The sequence below is a fragment of the Prunus persica genome, chromosome G2 (genome assembly GCF_000346465.2).
Source record: "Prunus persica cultivar Lovell chromosome G2, Prunus_persica_NCBIv2, whole genome shotgun sequence".
Taxonomy (NCBI): domain Eukaryota; kingdom Viridiplantae; phylum Streptophyta; class Magnoliopsida; order Rosales; family Rosaceae; genus Prunus; species Prunus persica.
The window spans coordinates 28,849,946-28,874,609 of NC_034010.1; the positions used below are offsets into that span (position 1 = coordinate 28,849,946).

General features: G+C 40.5%; 4 protein-coding genes and 1 pseudogene across 5 annotated transcripts; 3 read left to right on the forward strand and 2 right to left on the reverse strand.

Annotated features, from left to right (window-relative positions):
- Nucleotides 1-2,674, forward strand: LOC18786080 (scarecrow-like protein 8). Its single transcript, XM_020556997.1, has one exon. The coding sequence runs from the start codon at nt 267-269 to the stop codon at nt 2,202-2,204; it is 1,938 nt and encodes a 645-aa protein (XP_020412586.1). The 5' UTR covers nt 1-266; the 3' UTR covers nt 2,205-2,674.
- LOC18787180 lies at nt 4,339-8,774 on the forward strand (annotated as a pseudogene).
- LOC18787236 lies at nt 10,057-16,397 on the forward strand. 2 transcript variants are annotated; one of them, XM_020558005.1, is made up of 6 exons: nt 10,057-10,393; nt 11,395-11,495; nt 11,669-11,767; nt 11,995-12,305; nt 12,412-14,660; nt 14,745-16,397. In XM_020558005.1, the coding sequence occupies exons 4-6, from the start codon at nt 12,126-12,128 to the stop codon at nt 15,988-15,990; spliced, it is 3,675 nt and encodes a 1,224-aa protein (XP_020413594.1). In that variant the 5' UTR covers nt 10,057-10,393; nt 11,395-11,495; nt 11,669-11,767; nt 11,995-12,125; the 3' UTR covers nt 15,991-16,397. The 2 variants fall into 2 exon arrangements, with proteins under 2 accessions (XP_020413594.1, XP_020413593.1); XM_020558004.1 differs by lacking the exon at nt 11,395-11,495.
- On the reverse strand, nt 16,595-19,604 carry LOC18787030 (ferric reduction oxidase 2). Its single transcript, XM_007221040.2, has 8 exons — nt 19,397-19,604; nt 19,158-19,260; nt 18,887-19,069; nt 18,554-18,788; nt 18,108-18,435; nt 17,773-18,016; nt 16,960-17,669; nt 16,595-16,883 (listed from the first exon to the last, which is right to left on the reverse strand). The coding sequence occupies exons 1-8, from the start codon at nt 19,602-19,604 to the stop codon at nt 16,741-16,743; spliced, it is 2,154 nt and encodes a 717-aa protein (XP_007221102.2). The 3' UTR covers nt 16,595-16,740.
- Nucleotides 20,208-24,139, reverse strand: LOC18787637 (ferric reduction oxidase 4). The gene is made up of 7 exons (XM_007220828.2): nt 23,811-24,139; nt 23,602-23,689; nt 23,326-23,511; nt 22,954-23,188; nt 21,907-22,234; nt 20,782-21,711; nt 20,208-20,680 (listed from the first exon to the last, which is right to left on the reverse strand). The coding sequence occupies exons 1-7, from the start codon at nt 23,971-23,973 to the stop codon at nt 20,541-20,543; spliced, it is 2,070 nt and encodes a 689-aa protein (XP_007220890.2). The 5' UTR covers nt 23,974-24,139; the 3' UTR covers nt 20,208-20,540.

The window sequence follows — 24,664 nt, forward strand, 5'->3', positions numbered from 1 at the left end:
AGACACCCAAAAACCAGAAAGCAAAGCTAAGAGCTCTCTCTCTCTCTCTCTCTCTCTCTCTCTCTAGTTGGAATCTGCCTTGGTTATATTCATTTCATTACAATTACAAACGAATTCAAGGCCATAATAAGAGAGAACGAAACTGTCTCTTCCCCTTGTTTCCCAAAATCCCATGCGTTTCTTCCTCTTTTAGCCTTTTTTACCCTTCTTCTCCCTCGCTCTGAAAATCCTGAGAAAAACTGCAGGAAGAGTGAAAGGCTCCAGAAATGCAATCAGGCTTCACAGGTGGAGCCGGAGCTGGCGGTGTACCTGATTTCTACGCCGGCGGGCGATCCATCTCCATCGCCACAGCCATGAACAACCACCACCAGCACCCTTCTCAGCCTCCCTACCACCGATCGTCACTCCCGGGCCTCTTCCTTGACGCCCCCTCCTCCCAGATCGCCCGCCAAACACAATCCCAATCCCAATTCCAAACCCAAAACCCATCAACTCTCATCGGCAAGCGCACGCTCGCCGAGTTTCAAGCCCATCAGCAGCAGCACCACTACCACAACCCTAACCAGAACCTCTATTTACGCTCACTGAAACCCAGAACATTCCAACATTCCTCTCCCATATCCCCTCTCTCTCCCATAGACTTCTCCTCTTCATCGACAATTACTGGCTCTGACTCTTCGTCTTCGGCATCGTCGCTATTGTCTCACCAGCGCTTCGGTTTGCCCCTTCTTCAGCTCCGCCCTCAGCCCGTTCACCAGACGCTACCACCTGCCGGGTCCTTCGTCAACAACAACCCGGTTCAGAATCAGACCCGGGTTGTCTCCGGTGTGGACTCCGAGAAGAAAATGATTAGCAACAGGCTGCAAGAGTTGGAAAAACAGCTCCTCGACGATAACGACGAGGAGGACGAAGGCGACGCCGTTTCGGTCATTACTAAAACCAGCAGCGAGTGGTCTCAGACGATACAGAACCTGATCGGTCCGGGTCCGGGTCCGGGTCAGAACCAGAAGCCCGTTTCGCCCTCCCCCACTTCGTCATCGTCTTCTTCGTCCTCCGTGGCTTCCCCTGCTTCCTCCACGTGTTCCAAGCAGTCGCTTATGGAGGCCGCTACGGCCATTTCCGAAGGGAAATCTGAGGCCGCGGCTGAGATCCTCACGCGCCTGACGACGTCGCAGGTTCCGAATCCTCGACCCAATTCCGAGCAGAGGCTTCTCGAGGTCATGGCTTTAGCTTTGAAGTCCCGGGTCAACCCGGTCGATAACCCGCCTCCGGTGACCGAGCTCTTTAGCCAGGAACACGCCGGGTCGACTCAGTTGCTCTACGAGCTGTCCCCCTGTTTCAGGTTCGGGTTTATGGCCGCAAACCTCGCAATCCTGGAAGCGACGTTGACGGACAAATCAGCGACGAATAAGGTTCATGTGATTGACTTCGATATCGGGCAGGGCGGTCAGTACGTGCTCCTTCTCCAAGCGCTATGCGCGCGTCCGAATGGTTTGCCCGCCACGGTGAAGATCACCACCGTCGCAGATAATGGCGGGGAGGACAGGTTGACGATGGTAAGACAGAATCTGAGTAAAGTCGCCAAGCAACACGGTGTGGTCCTGGAATTTAACATAGTGAGCCAGAAACTCGCCGAGCTGAACCGTGAGTCACTAGGTTGCGAACCGGACGAGCCGATCGCCGTGAATTTCGCTTTCAAATTGTACAGTATGCCCGACGAGAGCGTGTCCACGGACAACCCCCGCGACGAGCTTCTGCGGCGCGTGAAGGGTCTGTCGCCGCGTGTGGTGACGCTGGTTGAGCAGGAGCTCAACACCAACACTGCCCCGTTCATGGCGCGCGTGAATGAGACGTGCGGGTATTACGGGGCGCTGTTGGAATCAATCAAGTCGACGGACGCGGGGGATAACTCGGAGCGAGTGAAGGCGGAGGAGGCGCTGAGTCGGAAGCTGATAAACTCGGTTGCTTGTGAAGGGAGGGATCGGGTGGAAAGATGTGAAGTGTTTGGGAAGTGGCGGGCCCGCATGGGGATGGCGGGGTTCGAGTTGAGGCCCATGAGCCAAAACGTGACCGAGGTTTTGAAGCAGCGACTCCGTTCGGGTAATAACCGAGTCAACTCGGGGTTCACGGTTAAAGAAGAGAATGGAGGGGTTTGCTTTGGTTGGATAAGCCGCACGCTCACCGTCGCATCCGCTTGGCGTTAACTCATTTTCTCTCTGTCTTTTTTGTTTTTGGTTTTTTATAATAATTTTAAATTTTCATTTTCTGGCTAATATTATTAATATTATTAATTGTTATAAAAATACTCTTATGATTATTATTACGCAGTAGGCAGTAGGCAGTAGGCAGTAGGCAGTAGGCTATAGGCTGTAGACTGTAGGCTTTCCTGATAAAATGGAAAAGCCGGGGAAAAAGGCCCACCAAACGAAAAAACAATAAAAATGAGAGAGGTGTTTGGATTTCCCTGAAAATTTATTCACTCGCTGCATTCATGATTGTCGTTTGGTTTTTGGGGTTAGATGTGAATTGTGGATTGTGGCGTTAGGTATAATTTTGCTGACCTTGCATTGTAATGTAATGTGGTTTGCACTTGTTTGTATTACCAAGTACCAACCATCAGGGGCTCCACCTCCACTCATATATATATATATATATATGAACATTTCTTTTTTTCTTTTTGGTTTTTCTTGTATTTATGTCATTTTTAGGGAAACCTTAGGTATTTGTTTTCCGACGTGTCGGGTTCTGGTTGGACCTTTAGGAAGGCCAAATGTGGTATGGAGATTTTCGTTATGCAATTTCTTCCATTGTAAAACAATACTAATACTATAAAAAAGTCTTCTTTTTTCTTTTTCTTTCAAAATATTACCAATAAATCCATTGACATGACGACAATGCAGGACAAAAGATGTTGGTTGGGACGATTTGAGGATCTTAGGTATTAAAATTAGACGATGGCACGGCAACGGAAATCATTCGTCATTTACCACTATTATACTCCAATCCAACATCAATGGTTTATTATTCTTTAATTAATTTTAATATTCTATTATCTCTTCCATTTCGGTTGTTATTATAGTAGGTTTTTAAGAATAATAAATACCACTTTCATGATGTAATAAAGATTTGTTTCCAACCGTTAAATCGAATTAACAACAGTTTAAGATGCGATTAAATCTATCTCCATCGTGACAGAATGTTTGAGCCATTTTGCTCCACAATTGTGATAGATTGAGGAGCAATTGAAATGGAATTTGTGAGAGCTAATATAAGATGTTAATTATTAAATACACATTTATAGAAAGGGAGACGAATAGATAAATTTTTTTATACAGAAAAATGATAGTATTTTATTGAAGAAAGATGAGTAACTAGTACAAAAATTGAGCTATGTTGTCGGAAATTAAGCGAGTGTCTCTATACCAATGAGAGACGAATAAATAAATTGCGGTATATATTAATATTGAGTAAACAATCATAAATTCAACTAAAATAATATAATAATATTTGCATCATGAATGACTGTACAGTAAAGAGTTATTGCAGCTGTCGACCCAGCGAAATTCTCATAAATACGTTAACCCACAAGGTTGGTGCTCATGAAAGAATAATGATATTGGGGGGATGTGCCTAGCCTATGCTTTGGTAGCAAATTGTGGTGTGGGAGAGAAACATTAAATTACCATATTAAATGTGACAAATCGAAATTTTATAAAAAACAGAAGAAGGGAGAATTTATGATGCGTGCCCAATAGAAATGAATAATAATGATACGAGTGTTGGATTTGATGGGCTGAATTATCAGACTTGTGTCACCAAAAAAGTGAAGTTGAGTACCCCATCTCATTGCACAAAGGATCCATCCTCGCCTTAAAAGTCAAAATCCTTTTCTTTTTGCAGAACAATAAACATTTTTTTTTTGTCTTTAAATAAATTTTACTCTTCCCCCATTGTCGGAGGAAATTGCCGTGGATCCCTCTCATTTTTTTTGAAATAAATAGTATAGCCGCCCGGCTACAATTTTGAAATATAATATATTTAAAGCGTAGCCACCGGGATTTTCAATGGGCTTCAGATGCAAAAGAAAAAAAAAACAAACTTTTTCATGGGCCATTCTTACACGAATAAGAAAAATAGACCCGTTAGCGCAATATGAAACGGGCCCAAGAGCTACTATTTTGGACTTGGCCCACGAAATCAATACTGTCCCCTCGCTCTCCATGAACGCTGAGCGTTGACTGTCAGATCAACGGCCAAGAATACTGAACAACCATGACAGATAATGTACCGTCATCACACAACATACCCGAGTCATAATCCTCATCTTTAGTCATCTCCCCCAACGCTCAAGCGTCAAGTCACTGGGCCACCAAAATGCTCGCGTCACTGAGACTACCTTCTCTGACCTCGCTCTTCTCGCCCTCCATCTCCGGCCGTTATCCGGCGGTGCTCCTGCCACGCTACCACCGCTGGTTCCCGGTATTCGCAGCCGGTTTCTCGGCTCAGAGCACGGTGTCGGTGTCCAACGAGGACGCAGTCCATAGTCAAAAGAGTAACCGAGTCCAGGACCGAGGTGTTACACCTCGGTCACAGGACTTCAATGCTTGGTACCTTGATGTCATTGAACAAGCTAAGCTCGCCGATTATGGTCCGGTTCGCGGAACCATGGTCATTCGTCCCTACGGTTACGCCATTTGGGAAGCCATTCAGGTACTCCAAGCTGGACCTCCTCTGTTCTATTAGATTGGTTGCATTAGTTTTCAGTTCACAGTTTTTAAAGTAATTTTCATTTTTGTAGGATTATCTGAATATGAAATTCAAGGAGACTGGTCGCAGTAACATGTATTTCCCACAGGTATTGAATTGCATTCTTTTGTTTTGCTTTTGTTTTTTAGATGCTAAGTTATAGATTTAGTTCTATTTTTATGGTTATGGTCAAATCAATTAAGTGCATGAATGAGTTCTAATTTCGAGTGTTGCATGTGTATTGTATGCTTATAACTGTGAGTTGTTTGTTGTGTGGAATGTTGCAGTTTATACCATACTCGTTTATAGAGAAAGAAGCTAGCCATGTTGAAGGTTTTAGTCCTGAGTTAGCACTTGTGACGATAGGAGGAGGGAAGGACCTTGAAGAGAAACTTGTGGTGCGTGTTCTCTTCAACTAGCTTTTGTTGTATTTCTTCTTTATGTGTATGTGATTGTAAAAGCTGAATCATATTGTGCTCAACTGTTGAAGTTACTGAGTAACTATGACCTAAGGTGTGGCTTTGATTGTTGCACTTACTGAGGCTCTGGCAGGTTCGACCCACGAGTGAAACCATAGTCAATTACATGTTCACCCAGTGGATTCATAGTTACTGTGATCTTCCACTTATGGTTAACCAATGCTTTGTCTCATTATTTGCAGTGCTTCAATTTTCATTAGAGGAATTTCCCACTAAGCTTTGGTCTTTCTCATGAGGAATTTAATTCAGTGGGCAAATGTCACGAGATGGGAGATGCGGACAAAACCTTTTGTGAGGACTCTTGAATTTCTCTGGCAGGAGGGACACACAGCTCATTTCACTCTAGAGGAGGCAGAAAAAGAAGTTTGTGTCTGACATAATGACTGCCCGGAAACGGTTGCAAAATAAGTATCATTTTTCTTTAATACATTAGTTCTGCTCAACTGCAGGCTATACAGATGATTGATGTGTATACAAAATTTTCTTATGAGCAAGCTGCAATACCTGTTATTGCAGGTCGAAAGTCAAAAGTGGAAACATTTGCTGGTGCTATTAGGACCTACGCAATAGAGGCTATGATGGGTGATCGAAAGGCATTACAGGCTGGAACCAGCCACAATCTTGGGCAGAATTTTTCTCGTGCATTTGAAACACAGGTATTTTGATATGCTAGTGTGGTTCTTGGTCAGTTTTATTCCAGATGATTCAGAAAATCAAAGCCTCATTTATACCATTCTATCCAAGTCCATATGATGTCTAATGGCCTTTCTAAAGTATTCAACTTGTGTAAGTTGTTGCTGTGATTGGATAATCATGAGCTTGTATCCTCTAATTGTATGTACAATCCATCAAATATAGAGGAGTTTGACCAAAAGTTGTGCATGCAGTTTACTGATGAAAGTGGACAGAGGCAACATGTGTGGCAGACTTCATGGGCTGTCAGTACCCGTTTTGTTGGCGGTATTATTATGACCCATGGAGATGATACAGGGTTAATGCTTCCCCCAAAGATTGCACCAATACAGGGAAAGTGCTAAGTTGGAGAACTTTATGCATTTTATGATGCTGATGCAGATTCTTAGAGTTGTGGTCATTTGCTTGTATGGATGTAAACCAAAAGCTTCAGTAAGACTATCTTCTGTAATAGACTATTTTAGAAGTATAATATATGATATGCCGATGTCAGTGTCTTAGCATACGCTGTGTTTAGTATGAGGGAAACTGGAAACTTGTATGTTAGTTTGGTTAAAGTCGCAAGTCATTGAGTTGATTCCTTGCTAGTTTGGGTACTGAAAATCTAATAGTTGTGAATGGCTTCATGAGAGGAGTAGCTAAAGGCTGCTGCAGTAATCTAACTTTAAAATATGTATCCTTGTTTGTGGCTTGTTATTATATTGCAAATTTGTAAAATGCATCTCATAGACACGGAAAATTGTGATGCATGGAACGACAAAGTTCATGCCAGTTATGAAAGGAGAAAGTTTTCTATTGATCTTCTGGCTTGTTGTAGTTGGATTAATATATTCTCCCACAGCACATGATTATTTGTTGTAACATTCTCTGTTCTCATAACTAAGAATTCATGCCTTGTTATGCTTAGAGTTCAATTTGGCTGTGCTTGTTTGGTATGTTGCGTCTGCCCAGGTGTGTATGCATGCATGGCTTCTTCTTTTGTGTTTATTTAATAAATTCCTTGTTTGCTTCTAAGCGGTAATCATACCAATTTGGAAGAAGGATGATGATAGAGCAGGAGTTCTCAATGCTGCATCATCTGTGAAAGAAGCACTGCAGGCTGCAGGGATTAAAGTTAAACTTGATGAATCTGATCAGAGAAGCCCAGGATGGAAATTCAATTTCTGGGAGATGAAGGTTTGTCCTGTTTCTTAAAGATGAATCATAAACGATACTCTTTGGTTTCTCACTAAAAAAACTAAATAAAAAGAAAAGAAAAATGTAATTGTTACCCTTTGGCATGTTGCTTTTAGCACATTAATCTTATGACTTGAAAGAAGCTTATTTATATAAAAGCTCTCAGAATGAAAAGAACTGAAAAGCCATCACATATTTGCCATTCCATAATCTCATTCTTTGACTTGCATGAAAATTGAATAGGATGTTCTCCTAATACTTGTTATGAATTCAAAGATTGCTGAAAAATTAGACCTGAAATTGACCTTTCCTCATGCTCCGACTGGCATTGGTTTTAGTGTGTGTGTGCTACTTACTGTGAGCGTATTGTTTCTTTTGTGTGTTGATACCATTGCATGCACAAATCATATATTGATTCTTTCTCTTGCACGAAGCTACTTATATCATCTATCACCTCAATATCAGGCCTTGGTTTTGTAGGGAGTTCCTTTGAGGATTGAAATTGGTCCTCGTGATGTTTCAAGTGGGAGTGTGGTTGTATCTAGAAGAGATGTTCCTGGAAAGCAAGGGAAAGTTTTTGGAATATCTATGGAGCCTTCAAATTTGGAGGCTTATGTGAAGGACAAGTTGGATGAGATCCAGTCATCTCTTTTGAGACGAGCAGAATCATTTCGAGATCGGTGCATTTTCTTGCTCTTAACATTTAATAATTTTTATGAGCTGAAGATGCAATTTCGTCCATTGAGTTTTATAAAGCATCATTGGAAAAAATAACTGATAGTGCCCAATGAACTCTTTGAAGTTAACCTCAGTATAAGAACTACAAGCTTTTTGCTAATTTTTGTCAAGCCAGGAGGTGGTTATATTTACACCGTGTCTGCAATTAAGTTGTCACCACTGTCATTCTAGAAAGCCGGAGGAGGGTTTTCAACGCTGTGGCTATGCAATTGATTAGATATCTATTCTTGGGAAGCGTTTTTCACTTGGTTGTAATACTTGTGGAGGCATTGACAATAAGAATGCCTTTTTGCAGCAATATTGTGGATGTAAGCTCATATGATGAACTCAAAGTTGCAATCTCCCAGGGCAAATGGGCAAGAGGTCCTTGGTCCGCCAGGTATGTTCTATTAAATGATGTCTTTGTTAATTGCATGATAAATATGCATTGCATAATGTATACTATTGAGGTAAATTGCATTTATGATTCTAATGTGATGAAACTGCAATGATTGGTACAGTAACGAAGATGAGTTAAAAGTAAAAGAGGAAACCGGGGCAACGATCAGATGTTTTCCCTTTGAACAGCCGCTAGGGATTAAAAGATGCTTGATGGTAATCCTGCAGAAGAAGTTGCCATTTTTGCAAAGTCATACTAAGTTTCTAGGTTTCCCTCGGATCACAACACCCAACCGGTATCGTTACTACTCAGTCTGTGTTTTGTCAAACTTTCTTTCAATAGACTATAGAAGATCGACCAAACAATGGCACATACATCTATAAATTGTCGAAAGTGGTTCAGTTGCTAACTACCTTGATTCTTCTCCTCTTTGGAGGAGGATGATTGAGATGTATTGTTATTGTTTTTAGGTCATCAAGAAAGTATTGTTGTTTATATCAAATAAGAAAGTATTGTTGTTCGGTGGTACGTGCCCATTTTGATTCTCCAGAAATTGTTTGTCTTATAATACTTACAAGATGTTCAAAGCAGGTTGCTAGATTCCCTTTTCTTTGGCCACAAAGTACAAAACATTTTCCAAACCTAAAACAAAACAGGTAATTAATGATGAAACAAAAATACACAAACTTTGAAGCCCCAAAACGAAAACAAAATCCCTAAAAATTTTAGGGGCTCTGGGAGGAAAAGTCACAAACTTGAGGAAAGACTAGTTGCTTACGCCGAAAGCGATTCCTAGGCTCCACTCCACGCACCAGTTATATACGACGCCAAGAATGGTTTGTATATTGCGGAGTTTGGATTGTTGCGCACTGGTGGGGGCCTACAGTTGTGGAAGATGAGATGGACGGCTCAGATGCGATCGGGCTGTTTCCTTGCGCGGAGGGGGAGAAAGGGCATCATATTTGGACTTTTTGCGAGTGTGGGGCCCAGTTGCTTGTGGTGGGTGGGGTTCTTTCCGTGGAATAAAAGTAATGCGTTTTCAGACCAAAAAAAAAAAAAAAGTAATGCGTTAGGGAAAGAGAAATGGTGGAGATTCCTTCCTTTAAAAAAAAAAATAAATGTTATGAAATTGTGCATTCAAAAATAAATACTCGTAATTAAAATGAGAATGTCATTAATTATAATTTTGGTACGTAACCTTTTTTTTAACGAAGGTTAATGATACATTAACTTAATAATTGCGTGATTTGGTAGTAATTTAAATTTGGCACCTCAATATATAATATATATGGTGAGTAAGTAAGGTTTGCATATGGGTGATACAGTTTTAATTGTAATTGAACAAAGAAAAAAAGTTAAACATTCCAATTTAAACAAATAAAAGAAGTTAAAAATGCGAATTGATTTTCCTATTCCTGCCCTACTTTCTTTTCTTTTCCTCATCAGAATCCCTAACTTGTTGGTGATGGTAAATCAGAAATATGTAGGGGTCTAAAAAAGGAATATGCAGAACAGTAAGGGTCATAAATACAAATATGCAAAAATGTTAAGACCCATACCGAAAAAGAAAGCATATCTTTCTCCTTCTTTCTGAAGTTGTCTAGTGTAAATTATTGATAGTCAGGGTGCTCACTCGTAAATCATAATTCCGGAGATCCAAAAGTCAAAATTTCCTTTCCTTCCTCAGAAATGGCTCACTATTTGACTATTGACTTCGAGATTCGTGTTATTTGATTTTTGGCAATCTTTAAGGATATTTTGGGTAATATGATAAACGTCCGAGGGCAGTATTGGTACAATAGTGGCCATAAATACGTGGTGTGAGAGAGCTCTCATCTATGCTCTCATCCAAACAAGAAACAAGAGGAAGTGGGGAGAGAAGATTGAAGAAGAAGGGGAATTTATCAGCGGCCACAAGGTGCAACGTTTGTTCTCCAAAGCCCGGTAATCTACGGCCCTTATTGAACGATCAAGATCGTGACTGAGATTCGTCTTCTTTGTTTAAAACCTAGAAGAAGACGAAGAGGAAGACGAAGAGCAATCAGATTCGAAACCCTTTTTTGGTTTGCTTTGGCCAGATTATGAAGGATTTTGATATTGTTAGGGGCCGGAGTCTCTTCGTTGTTGATCGATTCGATTCGTTTTGACCGTGACGGCGATTGTTGGAAAATTGAAAGAACAGGTATTGAAAACCCTAAAGCTTTTGATAATTTGCGTGCGCTTTTTTTGTGGTTAATTTTATCTTTATCATCATCATCCTCTTCGTCGGTCAAGAAAACTACTACGAAGCGAAACCATGAAGCGGCTTCTTATCGACTCTGGATTTGTGCCAATGTCTGATTCGTTGGGCTCTGTAGTCACTGCCTCCACTAAAGAACTAGGCCAATTACAGATCTTGAAGAACTACAGCTTTTTCTTCAAGTTGTCCTTCAGCACGGTACTGGATTTCACGGAGCTTCGTGGTGATGGGCTTTTAGGGTTATATAACCATAGGTAGAGGCACAGGGCCGAGATCCACGAGTTTTTTATATCGTGTTTGATCGACTGCGGCTCGCAAATTTTGGATGTTTTGATTGAAGGGTTTCGCTTGCTGCAGTAAGGAAAAAACTAGTTGGGGTTTCTCCAGGAGGCATGCCCTGTTCTATGGATGCTAAAATTATTGATAGGGAATTTGAATAAATAATTTTTAATTTTATATGGCTGGATCTATGGGTTATGGGTGATCTGCTTTTTAGCAGAATCCCCATGTCCTTTAACTTCATCATTCCAGTACTGAGTCATCTCTTATATGTGCCCATCTATATGGATCGAAGAAAGCTTCAGAACATAACGAAGACTTTGAATCTACTATGCAAAGTTTGTGGGCCTGTCGTTAATCTAAGTTCTTTCAAGGCCAGGACTCTGCCTGCTCTTGTTGCTGGTGATAATGAGCACGACAAGTTGAATTACTTGTTATGAAATGCCCCTTTTTTCATATCATGAAACCTAAGAATACTGCTGCTGCTCTCTGCTGGCCAAAATAGTGGGTGGAAATTATCTTTAGGAATTAAAAACCATTGCGCTGAATCTCTTTTTTGGGTATATTAGACTCGGTCTACTAGTTTGAATGAACGAACTGTTTGTCCTGTTTATGTTATAAGAAGTCTTTTTGTTGTCCTAATACTATATGGTTGCAAAATGAAGCCCGATTTCAAGTATTAGGGACTTGCTATGTTCAATTCAACATTCTGAACCAAGGGAGTTTTTGCAGTCGTCCAAAACTTGTTAACACGATCTGCCTCAAGGTAATGGCCTGTGGAGGCATTTGCTGGCAGTCTAGTTATCAGCTTTGGGCTCAATAGCAATGTTATAGATTTTCAGACTAGCTTTGTTAAGCATTTGTTTTCAACTGATATCCGCTATTTCTTGTTTATGTTCTAGATTCTGTGCTGATCTTCATCTTTTTTGCATCTTTCAGGTGTGGTAGGTGGAAAAGTCATCAGGAATTTGTTTCCTTTGCTGGGTTTGAAGAAAAGTTTGTCACATATCCTAGCAAGATCGAGGAAACTAAATCACTGTAAGCTTCTAGGATTTGTGATTGATATTTTTGAAGGATAAATTTTATATTCTCATTGTAGTTTTGTGACTGGATTTTGAAATTATGTTAAGTTTAATGATGTTACTGCCACATATATTGACATGTCTCAGTTATTTCATTCTGCATCTTCATGTCATATATTTCAAAGATTTTTTTTCTTCGCAATTTGACTCGGTGGATATAATTATTTTCCTTTTGATTTGCAGACTCATTTTGTGCTTGCACTGGGGGTGTACCCACCACTCTGGTGCAAAGTGGAAAGCAAGTAACAGCAGCATCTTGCAGAACCTGTGGCGGCAGGCAAACAGTTGATGGGATTTGGTCTCTCAGCTATAGCATGATGAATACAGTACGTGTAGAACTTACGGAAGCTATTAGTACTAACTTGAATTGGAAGATTTCTAAAGGTTATCGGAGTGCACCAAGGCGGTCAAGGAAACCGGTTGATAGAAGCCAAAAATTGGAAGAGAAAAGTGCTAGAAGTCCATCAGAAACAACCGTTTCTGAATCAGAGAAGGTTAATATTGCACAATTGTTCCTTTTTTGTTTCTTTGTACTAATTGTTTTAGTTGCACTTATCTGATTCAGTCCTTGTTTTTCTGATATAATTGTCTGTTTTGCAGCTTGGTGTGGCTGTACTTGGGAGACGGTTCGGTGACAAAATTGAGCATGTACCCATTAAGAAAAGGAGATTTATGGTTCGGTCTCCATCACCCCCGCCTCACCTATCTTTTCCACACCTTGAAGACAACCAACCACCACTGGATGGGCGACGTGCTTCAGGTCAGAAGTCTTGTCCAAAATCAATTGTCAAAAAGCATCCCACAAGGAGTGATGCTTCTACGCTGACTAGGTTGTGTCATAGTGTTGCTGATAGTGGTGTTAATGAGAACTTAAATGAGGTGACAAATCAAACACCTGGTGGTGGGGAGGACTTCTCTGGTATTGAGATATTGGCAGCTGCTGCCTGCAACAACAGCATAAATGATGATATGAATCCTGTTGAGGGTAATTCAGTAGGTGAAGATTTATCACAGGATGGAAAAGATGCGTCAACTTCTGCAAGGCCCTCGGAGCAAACTTTTGTTTCAACTTCTTCAACAGAGATGAGAACTGCTTCAGAATTTTCAGAAGCAAGGGATGCATCAGTCTCTGCAATCTTGGAAGAGAGTGTTGCATCACTGGAAACAGTACATTCATTCATTAAAGATATACCACAAGAAGATAAGATAGAGAGCTCCAGTTTTGAGGCTAATGGGGTCAGAATTAATCCTAGCGAAGGACACGACGAAGCAGTAGCAAGATCCATTTCCTCGAAAGATGTTAGGTTGCACTGGGACCTAAATGTTACTATGGATGCTTGGGACAAACCTTGTGATATGGTGATTGGTGACCCTCAAACAACTGCAGTAGATGATATCTCGATGAATAATAAGCAGGGTCAAAAACTGCAGGGTTCAGAAGCTCTTGAGATACTGGGGGTTGAAGATGCTAAAAATGACATTGCAAGCACAGTGCAGCCCCTGGCTGACAATGATGAACAGGGATTGAAAGCGTGCCCTGAATTTGAGATGAGTTATGGTAAATGCGTTCCTGCTGATAATGCTTTGGGACCTGCAAAAGATACTGGAATGGGTGCAAAGGCCTCCTCTCAGGATGCCAGTGTGGATGCATGTGTTGATCATTCTCCTTGCGATGACATCACGGTCACAGGCCCTGTCTCCGAGGAAACCAATAAAACACCACCTCCCATCTTAGCTGTTAAGCATATGACAGAAGATACTGCTCCTGGTGTACAACTGGGTGTAACTGTTTGTTCGGAAAGTGTGAAGGTTGAAAACCCTGCTATAGCTTGTGTGCCAGAGGGGGCTTCCTGTGAGATTGAAAGCACTGTTCTAGATGACGATGGTAAGGGCTCTGGTGCAACATCTAGCTTCCATGATGATCCAAAATCCCCTGAAGAGATGATGGGAGTAGAAAGTTGTCATTCACTCGCACCTGTGGTCCTTGAAGTCAAGCCTGTAGCTAAAACAGAGGATATGGCTACTGACATTTCCAAACTTGATTGTGATGATAAATCTGCATCAGGTGCATCTATTGGAGAAGGCCTATCTCTGGTGACTTTAACTGCAAAAGAACCAGTTGAAGCTATCTCTGAGACTCATACTGTTGATTCTCTACCAAAGGCTGCAGCTGGATCCTCTGGTGAGCAATGCCACTATGGTGAAGGTACCACATGTAGCTTGGGTAGAGTCACTACAGAAGATCCTTCCAATGACAACTATGACTTGGATGTTTGTCAAGACGATAAGGATCACATGGTTGGCAAGGAAAAAACTATGGAACATGAAGCTGGTTACGAATCTCAGTATGAAGATGGGGAGTTGAGGGAATCAGATGTACCATATTGGGAGGAGAATGAATTTGAGGATGAAGAAGCTGAATGTGTTGACTATGGTTCTGATACATGTGACAGTGATGCTGCTCATGACTCTATATCTGGGAAAGTTGGAATGGGACTTGAATGCAGAGAAACAGAAGTATTTGGGTCAGAGTCTAGGGAAATTAACAGGAATGCGAAGGTTGTGAGAGGTTTGAGTCCAGGATCTGATAATATGTGTGAAAAAAATGAACATTCTTTGAGACAATGTTCCATGGGTTCGAAGACAAAAACTTCTGGATCTGATCAATTGCCTGGTGATTCTGAAGCTTCTTCAAATAGAACTGCGGAAGCAACTGAGGGCTGCACAGGAAGGAGACATGCTGCTAATTACTTCGATGGCCTTGGTGGCAAGTATTCTCCTGTCGAAGTGGTTGGATCAGTGGCATCCAACACTCTAAATAGGATGGGTACTGTATGTGCAAGGAGGAGGTAAATTCAAATATTTTTATCTTTCTTTAATGCCAATTTTGACTTTTCTATCTTGGTTACCAATTATTCTTATTTTTGCTTCAGGTTGCACAACTTCGATATGTCTTTTCGCTCTGAAGAGGCTGGTTCTGATCAGTCCATGGGAAAGGAAAAATCTGATTCGCGTATACATAGTAAAAGCTCTGGAGGTGCACATTTGGTTAATCCTTCAGGGGGTTATTGGGATTCCAAACGCCGCGAATCTCCCAGTTATCATGGTTCCTTTGGTTCTGGCCGTCCTAGACCAAAAAGTGTTGTTGAGAGCCATGGTTTTGAAATGGATCCAGATGATACATTTTCAGAAGCAGCAGGAGTTCACCACCGTGTTCGCAGGCAAGCTATAAGTTTTTCCTCAAATCGCCTGTATCAGCCCCCACTTAGAAGAAGATCGCCAGCCGAGAGAAATGACACACATAATATGCATAGGGGAGTGATACCTATGAGAGATACAAGTCCTGATAGGCGGAGGTTTAGAAGATACCCACAAGGGGTTAGTAGAGGCATCCGGGAGGAGTACCACAGGCCGATGCCCGATGATCCCAACGAATGTTCTTATAATGTGCCACGTCGAATGGCCAGGAGAGAGCAAAGCACTTCACCTCCTGGCAGAGGACCTATATATTATGGTAGACCCTACAAGAAGTTCCAGTCTAGATGCAGAAGTCGTTCTCCTCTTTCATGGGGTTTACCAAGAGAACGGAATGATGTTTCAAGACATCGTGGCAGCAGGTCTCCTGATTATAGGCTGGATTCTAAAATGGATAAGCCGAGAGTGCCCTTTCAGAAGCACAGTTTTGGAACAAAGTACGAAGTAGGAGGGTTCATGTCCCCACCAAAACGTCGGTTTTCTCCACAACAGAATTCCAGATGGTTTGATGATTCAAATAGTGGTGTAGACCATAATTTCAGGGGTAGGAGATTAGCTGGAAGGCGGTTCCAGCAGGGACAGAGGATTGATTCAGTGCGTTCGTCTCGGAGATTAAGTTCGGATGATTACTTTGAACCCATGAGTCGTCCAGCAAGATTCTCTGAGTTGGCCAGTGGTGGTGGCAGGGAATGTAGATATGAGGGCAGTGATGATGATAGAAGAAAACATGATGGAAGATTTGAGATCATTCATCGTGTGAGGCGTTATGATTCAGATGGTGTTGTCCGTCAGTTCCGTTATGATGAAGAAGATCGTTTTGCATCTCGCAACACACAGAACTACGATGACTGCGACAATAGAGCTGCCGATAGACGGCCTCGTGATGCTTACGTAGGAGAGATAGCTAAGAGAAGGGTAAATTAAGGTTCCAATGTTGACTAGGGGCATTAAACTCCAGCCCCTGCTCCGACTCAATTCATTTAGACTGCAAGATGCATAATTTGAGAGGAAAATCTTCATCACCTTTGCCTCTGCAGGCATTTTCATCAAATCGATGTGTTAGTTCTCTGGCAGATAGGAGTTCTTCCCAATTTTCTTTTTCTTTTTCCTTCTTACTGTGATAGTTAAGTCCAAATATTCGTGTTCTTCCCGGCGTCTGGCACTGCTTGTGGAAGCTACCCTTACCATTCTGATTGCGGCTAGGCAAAATTTTTTTTAGGAAGGGCCTAATGTTGCTTTGTTCAACTTGAATTTTGTTTTTATTTACCATAGGTAATTTTAATGATTAGTGAAGAATGGCAAGCTTTTTAGTTTAAGGCTTTTCTTGATTCCTTCTTATAATGTGTCTACTTATGGTGTCAAGAGTCTCTTTTTTGGCTTTGGCACTTCTTTCAGCTTTTTAAATAATAAATTTCCTTTGTTTTCGTGGAGGGTAATATTTAGACCTTATTCTTCAGTGACATACATTTGTGCCGACTGGTTCTCTCCTTGAATTGCAATGAAAAAAAAGTAAATGAAGAACCAATCACTTTTCCTGATATATCTGTACAATTACAAATTCTCTATATTGATCGTTAAACTCTAGTGCTAATCAGCTAGGCCGAGCCACTGATTTGTGGGCGAAGCAACGTCTTAATCAGCCATGAAAATATTTCTGTGTCTGCTATTTCAGCTTTACCAACTGAAGCTCATAGAATGGTAATGTAAGTTGTTGTTGACCGAGCCCGATGAACATATTGCAGCCACTTCTTGCCTCATCCTCATTGGGCCACTAACAAGGACCCCAATGCTTGAACCTTCACAATCAGACAATATGCCTGCAAAATAATCAAATGTTAAAACCCTAATCCCTTAAAGAACTGTTGCAGAGTGGTTTGATTTAAAATAACTCACCTTTAAGATCAGGTCTTCTGTCATAGTGCACCTTTGTGGATTCGACAAAGGACCGATGGGGAAGGCTTTCGAGCTCTTGATCACCACTGGAGTAGCATGCGCTTGGTGAAGTAGTTATCGGCGTGGATGCGTCTATGGCTTGAATCTGTCCCATCTCCTTGACACTTTGTTTCTTGTTCCATAGAAACCCTGCTGTTGCAGTTGTGGCTATGGAGACACATAAGAGTAACATGCTTAAAGCAGATCTAGAAGACTCAGAGTACATCATCTTATAGTCATGCTCATTTGGGTATATGTAAAATCGTGTGAGGATGCCCAGGAGCACAAGGAAAATAACAAATGAGGAAGATATTATCATTGCAAGCCAAAGCCAGCTGTTTTGGCCCAGAATTGCAGAAACTGGTACATCTGAAGGGTCTGGCTTGAAACATATTGTTTGGAAGGGCTTGTGGGAATTTGATGTGGCTTCTCTCTCTCTTGTCACATAAGCTTCAATTTGTAATTGCAAGCAAGAAATGTCCAAATCTGTGCCTGAAACTGGGAGGATGAGGTTTAACATGGTGAGGTCCAGTGATCTCCTGAAAGCACATATGAGCAGAATCTGTGGAGTCTTAGTGCCTGAGTAATTGGCCAGAAAGAGGAGCTCCCGGATGATCGATATCAAGGGAGTAATGCCACTTCCTCCACTCACCATCACGATCGTGTCGTGCCTGCACCGGATTTTCACCATGCCAATCAAGTTAGCTTAGCACTCACATTATGACATTATGACATTATGAAAAACTGGGGAGTTGGGGTTTACAATGTAAGCACCTTAGCATGTTGTTTGAGACAGGTCCGTAGGGTCCTTCAACTGAGACTTGTAGGCGGTCTATGGGCTGAGTAGATGACAACTTCTGATACAAGTTTTGAGACCAATTTCCTTCGCTTTTGATGACAACGCTAAGCTTGTCAGCATCCAATTTGCTGCTGGAAGTAACACTAAAAGGATGCCATTGCAGCTTTGAAATGCTAGGTACATTTACAAACACCATGCTTGTTGGAGAATAACTGAGTCCTATAATCAAATTCAATGAAAAAGATTTTAAATGGGAAATCTCAAATTTCTTTTCTTTTTTCTTTTTCAGTTTTTGTCTTTCTTTCTTCACCTGGGTTCTTGGAGAAGTTCAACTCAACAGCCTCACATGGAAGAACACGTGCCGAAACCAGACGAATTCTTTGTTGTGATTGCAAGAAACGCAAGAACCTATCGATGATGAAGAGGTAAAAGCCTGGGAGCATTGTGCAAGCATAGGAGAACTTCACATGAAACACGTAGAAGACAACGAAGACGATGTAGAGATGATGAGTGTAGAAGAAGAGCTCAAACATCTTGCGGCGTATGCGAGGGAAGCTTGTAGCCCACATGGCTAATCCAGCGAGCAGAGCGATTTCTCCAGCCAAATTGCAAATGGCAAAGTTGTCCCAGTTGAACATCTACAGTGGAGAACAAAACTGCTTCAAAGTGACAATGGCTGGCTCATTTCATTTCTAAATTGTATAAGTTAACCAAATCACCTTGTATCTAAATGAGAAGTGGAAATTTATTATTTACCAAGAAGATTTGGCTTGTGTTGGCCCAATATATGATGTAACAGAGGCCGTGAGCCGTGAAGAGGGTCATGACAAGGTGTCCCAGCCAGATATGATACTTGATGCTTGCCTCTGATGTGAGGCCAATGAACTGCAAAATGGAAGAGCCTCTGCTTACAGGGAAGAAGAGAAGGGATAGACAGAGGTTTCCAACTAGGCCTAGTGCTAGTGCTACAATTGATAACTTTGTTTCCCACCTGTCAAATTAAGTTCATTAAACATCTGGTTAATTATTTATATGAAGGAAATTATATTAATTTTTTTCAAGTTTTAAAAACAAATAGAGATTTCTTACACTTGCTCTCCCTTGACTCCGGCATGTGCGGTTGCAAACATATTATGCAGATACGAAGAGATTGACCAGACAAGTAGTGCAATGACCATCACCACAAAGGATAGCTCTATCCAAGAAACAATCCCAAGAGGACCTTTCACCAGTGCCGGTCTCTTCCATGATGCCCAAAATGACCCTTTCACCCTACCAATCAAAGAGCAAATAAAATAAGAAAAATATTTGATATATGAAGAGAGAGAGAAAGAGAGAGAGAGAGGGAGAGTGAGGGTACCTTTGGTTGTTCTCATCAGCTTTCTTCTTTCTCCTGTGAAGCAAAAAGCAGCCCACAGTTGCTATAAATAGGATGGGGAATGGGTAGATAAGCACCTCTGCACCTGGAAATAAATAAGAGAACACCATGGCAGCAGAGCAGAATGCAGTAAGGCAAAGGCTAAGAAGTTTGAGTCATAGAGTTGCAGAAGAAAGTGAAAAAGCTTTGGTTTTTAATTATGAACCCAAAGAAAACAAAACCTTGTTTCTCAAAATAGGTAGAATCAGTTTTTTTAAGAATGTGAGGGAACCAATTCAGGTAGAAAGTATTGGTGGGCATCATGATCCAAATCATCATGTACCCAACAAATACCATCATCAGTAGCAACAACACCATTGATTCAAGGGTCCTCATTCCTGCACTAGAAGACATTTCTTTTTCTTTTGGCCCTTCTGGACCTAAACCCATCTGATCTCTCTGTTTTCCAGTAAAGTGGTTTCCTGGATATCCTTATATATAACTTGCATACTACATAAATTTTACCTTTTTTTATTTTTATTTTATTCTTTGTGACATAAAAAAATTTGGGAAAGAAATCATAAAACATGTCAAGAGTTTCAGTGAGTTCACATGTAAAAATGAGAGAGAGGAGTTTTGGAAACCAAATTAGGCATACAAAAAAAGTTAAAAAATGGAATTGTAAACAAGATGGTTGACTTGTAATATGAATGGTGAGTGAGAGAGTGCCAAATAAAAGGTCATTGGAGATACCGCGTACTGTTCGCAGTGTTCCTTCCAATGCAATTGTTAATTTGTCTTTGGCATAAACATACATGCAACGCCTCAGCTCTGCCTCCGCCTGCTCATTCCCCAATTCATCGCATATACATTTGTCCTTTATCTATATATTACTCTACTAACGTAACGTCTTTTCTTATATATTTTTCGGTTTAAAGTTGAAGAAAATTGAGTAAAAATGAGATTTTTAAAATACGTCTCGTTTTTAAGAAATATAAAAGGTATCGTCTAATAAATATGAATTAACAACTGCCATTTTTTTACATTGCCACGGAATAAAAAGAAGTTGACAAAACTTCAAAACCTAAAGACAACTTAATACAATGAATGTCCGTCCGGCCAACTCCGGCCAAAAAACAGTACAATAAAGGTATAAAAAAAATTCTGCCCTTCTATGCCTCACCGTTTTCCATAGATCATGTGCAATAGTGCAATGGCTATATAAAAATCAACATTAATTGCACAATTCGAGCAGAGCTTCCATTTTATTATTATTATTATACATCAACTATTGAGTTCAATCCAATCCAACCCAAAACAAAAAAAAACACACAATTTTATACAGAATTTACGTAGCATTATGGCACTGTACAGGCTGAACTTTGATCACCAGTTGAAGCTAATGGACTCGAAATGCAGATTATCTGCCAAACCAGATGAACAAATTTTAGCAACCTCATGTCTCATCTTCCTTGGCCCACACACCAACACTCCCACATCAGATTCTTTGGACCCCAACAGAATTTCTGCAATATTTTATTATAAACAAAAAACCATTATCATTAATTTCTTCAAAACTGTGTTATTAATAGGATGTTCTGCTTATAATAGTCGTAAAATAACCTACTTTTGAGATCAGGCCTTGTTCCATAATGCACCTGGGTGGCTTGAGCAATTGGGCACTCTTGATTCTGTGGATGGCTTTCAAGTTCTTGATCATGCGTTCCATAGGCATCCACGTTCTGAACTTGCTTCCCTTCCATGACATTTTGTCTCTTGCACCAAAGGAACACTAAGCTGGACACCATGAAAATGGAGGCACAGACCAAAAACATGTACCAAAGACATATGAAGGAGTAATGGTAATTTTCTCCAGTGTTGTGGTCAATTGGGTAAATGTAGAAACGAGTGGTGAGGCCCAAAACAAAGAGGAACAAGACAAATGAGGACGAGACTATTGCAGCTAGCCATAGCCAGCTATTTGGGCCTAAAACAGCAGAAACGGGCGAGTCCAGAGGGTCGGGTTTAAACCATACTGTTTGAACGGCCCTTTGGGCCTCTGCCGGAGGCTGCTCTGTTTCTCTGGTCACGTAGGCTTCGATTTCCAAGTCTATTTGGGCAGCAAAATCAGCAGGGGCCCAAGAGATTGGAAGCAATAGCTGTAGCATGGAGAGATCGGCTGAGTTCTTGAAGGCACAGATGAGCCGTACACGTGGCACATGGCAGTCTGGTTTGGTGCTTTGGAAAATAATCTCACGGATTATGGAAATCGTAGGAGTAATTCCACTTCCTCCACTGAACATCACCAGAGCCTCATGCCTTAGGAAATGAGATGAAACCGGGCCATAAGGTCCTTCAACAGAAACTTGGACATGATCCACATTAGAGGAAAGTTGCTTGTAGAGTTTTTGAGACCAACTTCCTTGGTTCTTAATCACAACACTCAGCTTATCTGGCTCCATGTTAGAGTTTGAAGTCACTGTAAACGGGTGCCATTGCATCTTGGATATGCTAGGCACATTAATAAACAAGATGCTAGTGGGATTATAATCCAACCCTAGAACAAAATATAGTATTTTTATTAGTTAATATACGGAAATAAATAAATCAATAACAATTATGATTGCTTATGTGAGTTAGGTTAGTTGATCACGCTTACGACAGTGAATGCTGACCTTTTAAAATTGCACTCAAGTTCGAATTTTCTATGATTAATCCATAAAATAATGGCCTTAAAGTTTAATTGAATTACCTTGGGTCTTGGAGAAGTTGAGCTCAATGGTTCCACATGGTAAAACTCGTGCTGAGATTAAGCCGGCTCGTTGGTAAGATTGTAAAAATCTCAAGTATCGATCCACGATGAAGAGGAAGATCCCAGGAAGGATCATGCAGAAGTAGGAGGCACCAACATGCAAGATGTAGAAGAAGACGTAGAGTGGGTAGAGATTATGGGTGTAGAAAAAAACTTCGAACATTTTTCGCCTGACACGTGGAATGCTTGTCACCCACATTGCCATTGCAAACACAATTGCAATGACCCCAGCTACATTTGATACATAAGTTTTGCTCCATTCAAGAATCTGCAATGCGTACGTCATCACCAAAGTTACTTTGTGTTGTGTTTTTTTTTTTGGGTGAACTTTGTGTTGCGTTCATCATGTATTAAAGCTGATGATGAAAAATAATTGAGTGTATAATGTATTGCCATTTTTATAATTAATGTGTACGGAATTAATTCATGATGAGTCAGTCTATAGTTGTAGCTATAAAAATTAATTATTTTTTGTAATAGTTATATTATGATCACATATGTGATATTGACATATTATCGATAATAATAATGATATTTTATTGAACGATCGTCTGGTCTAGAGAAGAATTATAAATTAATCACATGTGTAATATGAGATTGATTATATAGTAAAAGAATATATATTCCATTTCCCTCCGTACGTAATTTATGTTTGTTCTTGGATGGTGGTACCTACGATGTTTACCTATCTTATCAACAATATGACACCGAGTTTAAGTTGAACCACTGAATTCTTCCCTTTGGGATTGTGAAGGATTCCTCGCTATGCTATCAAACAAGAAACAAATAACAAACATACCTCTGCACACAAGACGCAAAGAGATTCTCTCTCACTACTAAAAACAAGAAAATCATTTTCATGCACACATACATGATAATACAATCAATTAAGCTAAAACCTAGAGAGAGAGAGGAGTAAGAGGGAATTAATTAAAGAGAGAAAACAAAAAAATAAAAAACAAAAAACTTGAACATGAAAATATATACCAGAGCCATTTGATGAGTGATGCCCCAGTAGATGATGAAGCCTAGGGTGTGTGCAACAAAAAGTATCATCGAGAGATGGCCAAGCCAACTATGATACTTAATACTCGACTCGGATGTGAGCCCAAATAGAGGCAAAATTGAAGACCCTCGAGTTACAGGAAAGAAGAGAAATGCCCAGCATATGTTTCCAATGTATCCCAATCTCAATGAAACACTTCGAAACTTTGCTTCCCACCTGCCATATATATATATATATATATATACAAAAAGCACTCAAGCGTTAATTGATTAGTAAGTGAAGAAAATCTGATGTCCGGTTGAAATTTGAAGTCAATAACAACAAGTATATACTGAATTATATTGAATTCATACACTTTCTCGCCATCTTTATGCATATGGAGGTGGCCAAAGCTGACATATAAGTAGTTGGCAAGAGACCAGACCAAGAGTGCAGCGAACATGATCGCAAAAGCAAGCTCCATTGCCGTAACAATTCCCAGAGGAGCCTTTACAACCGCCGGACGTCTCCAAAAGGTCAAGCGACTTGTAATGACACTACTGCAACCAGTTCATAATAATGATGATGATGATGATGAATATATATAGTTTTGTTAATTTGTATATAAGATTGTAGAGTTTGAGTATGACCTATTTGATTGCTTTTGAAAATGGAGATAAACACAGCTTAAAGCTGCTATTAGCATCATTGGAAAGGAGAGAAGCAGAAGATTTACCCCTGTAATTAGTATCACACATGGTAATTAGCATAATTATATATAGTGAAGAAAGAAAGTATGCATAAAAACAAGTTAATACTTAAGCACAGCAATTCATCAACAACTGAAGGAAGACAAAACCTTGCGCTCCAAAATATGTAGAATTGAGCTTGCTTTGTAGGTTGAGTGTCCAGACATTTTTGTAGGTTTTTGTAGGCAACATGGTCCAAATCATGAGCCATCCAAGAAACACCACAAGCAAAATCAACCTTGTAATACTTGTCAACATTGTCTGACTGCCCATCCTTTCGTTTGAGAGGAGTGTTTCGATACTGAGAAAGCTATGCAGAAAATTACCCCACCTTCTTCTGCTATCTTATTCTGCTATGCAACTAAAAGATTAGCTTCCAACAATATATAGGCATAAGGGTTGAGGAGAGAGGCACCATCCATGCCACCCATATACTCCTCACCCTCATATTTTATTAACTTATTTAGTTTTTAATTAAGGTCAGAAGAAGGGGAATCAAGTTAATTGTAAAGAGGTACACGCGCAACGATTTTTTGATAAGTGTGAATAACAGTTCTCTACCAAGTTCAATAATTTAATATATATATTCCATCCTTAATTCTTTCGGACTCTAGAAAAGTAATTATGTGAACAAAATTATTCTATCAAAAGGGACACTTGAAATTACTTCTCATATTCAAAATTTCCATTATATGTTGGTTGCTGGTGCTACTATTATGCGCCCAATGTGCACATGCGTACTATACTTGCGTGGTGCTTCGGAGCGATATCAAGATTGGCAAGTATAGTTGACTTTTCTTGGGTAATGAAAGTACAGTTGACCAGTGGGTGAAGTAGAGAAGTATATATAGTACAGGTAGTACACCATAGTAGTTGACATACATAAAGAATAAAGAAAGAAAGAAGGAAAGAAAGAAAGAAAGAAAGAAAAAGTTGACATACCTTGAGATAAGGATGAAATCAA

What these genes read in the sequence shown, in the direction of transcription:
- LOC18786080 (XM_020556997.1), top strand. Translation starts at nt 267, where the DNA reads ATGCAATCAGGCTTCACAGGTGGAGCCGGAGCTGGCGGTGTACCTGAT.
- LOC18787236 (XM_020558005.1), top strand. Translation starts at nt 12,126, where the DNA reads ATGATGAATACAGTACGTGTAGAACTTACGGAAGCTATTAGTACTAAC. An exon ending in CCGTTTCTGAATCAGAGAAG is followed by an intron (nt 12,306 to 12,411) that starts GTTAATATTGCA and finishes TCTGTTTTGCAG; the next exon opens with CTTGGTGTGGCTGTACTTGG. An exon ending in ACTGTATGTGCAAGGAGGAG is followed by an intron (nt 14,661 to 14,744) that starts GTAAATTCAAAT and finishes TTTTTGCTTCAG; the next exon opens with GTTGCACAACTTCGATATGT.
- LOC18787030 (XM_007221040.2), bottom strand. Translation starts at nt 19,604, where the DNA reads ATGGGTTTAGGTCCAGAAGGGCCAAAAGAAAAAGAAATGTCTTCTAGT. An exon ending in TACCTATTTTGAGAAACAAG is followed by an intron (nt 19,261 to 19,396) that starts GTTTTGTTTTCT and finishes ATTTATTTCCAG; the next exon opens with GTGCAGAGGTGCTTATCTAC. An exon ending in GTCTCAAACAACATGCTAAG is followed by an intron (nt 17,670 to 17,772) that starts GTGCTTACATTG and finishes AATCCGGTGCAG; the next exon opens with GCACGACACGATCGTGATGG.
- LOC18787637 (XM_007220828.2), bottom strand. Translation starts at nt 23,973, where the DNA reads ATGGGCAGTCAGACAATGTTGACAAGTATTACAAGGTTGATTTTGCTT. An exon ending in TCACTCATCAAATGGCTCTG is followed by an intron (nt 22,235 to 22,953) that starts GTATATATTTTC and finishes TACGCATTGCAG; the next exon opens with ATTCTTGAATGGAGCAAAAC. An exon ending in AACAAGGCCTGATCTCAAAA is followed by an intron (nt 20,681 to 20,781) that starts GTAGGTTATTTT and finishes AAAATATTGCAG; the next exon opens with AAATTCTGTTGGGGTCCAAA.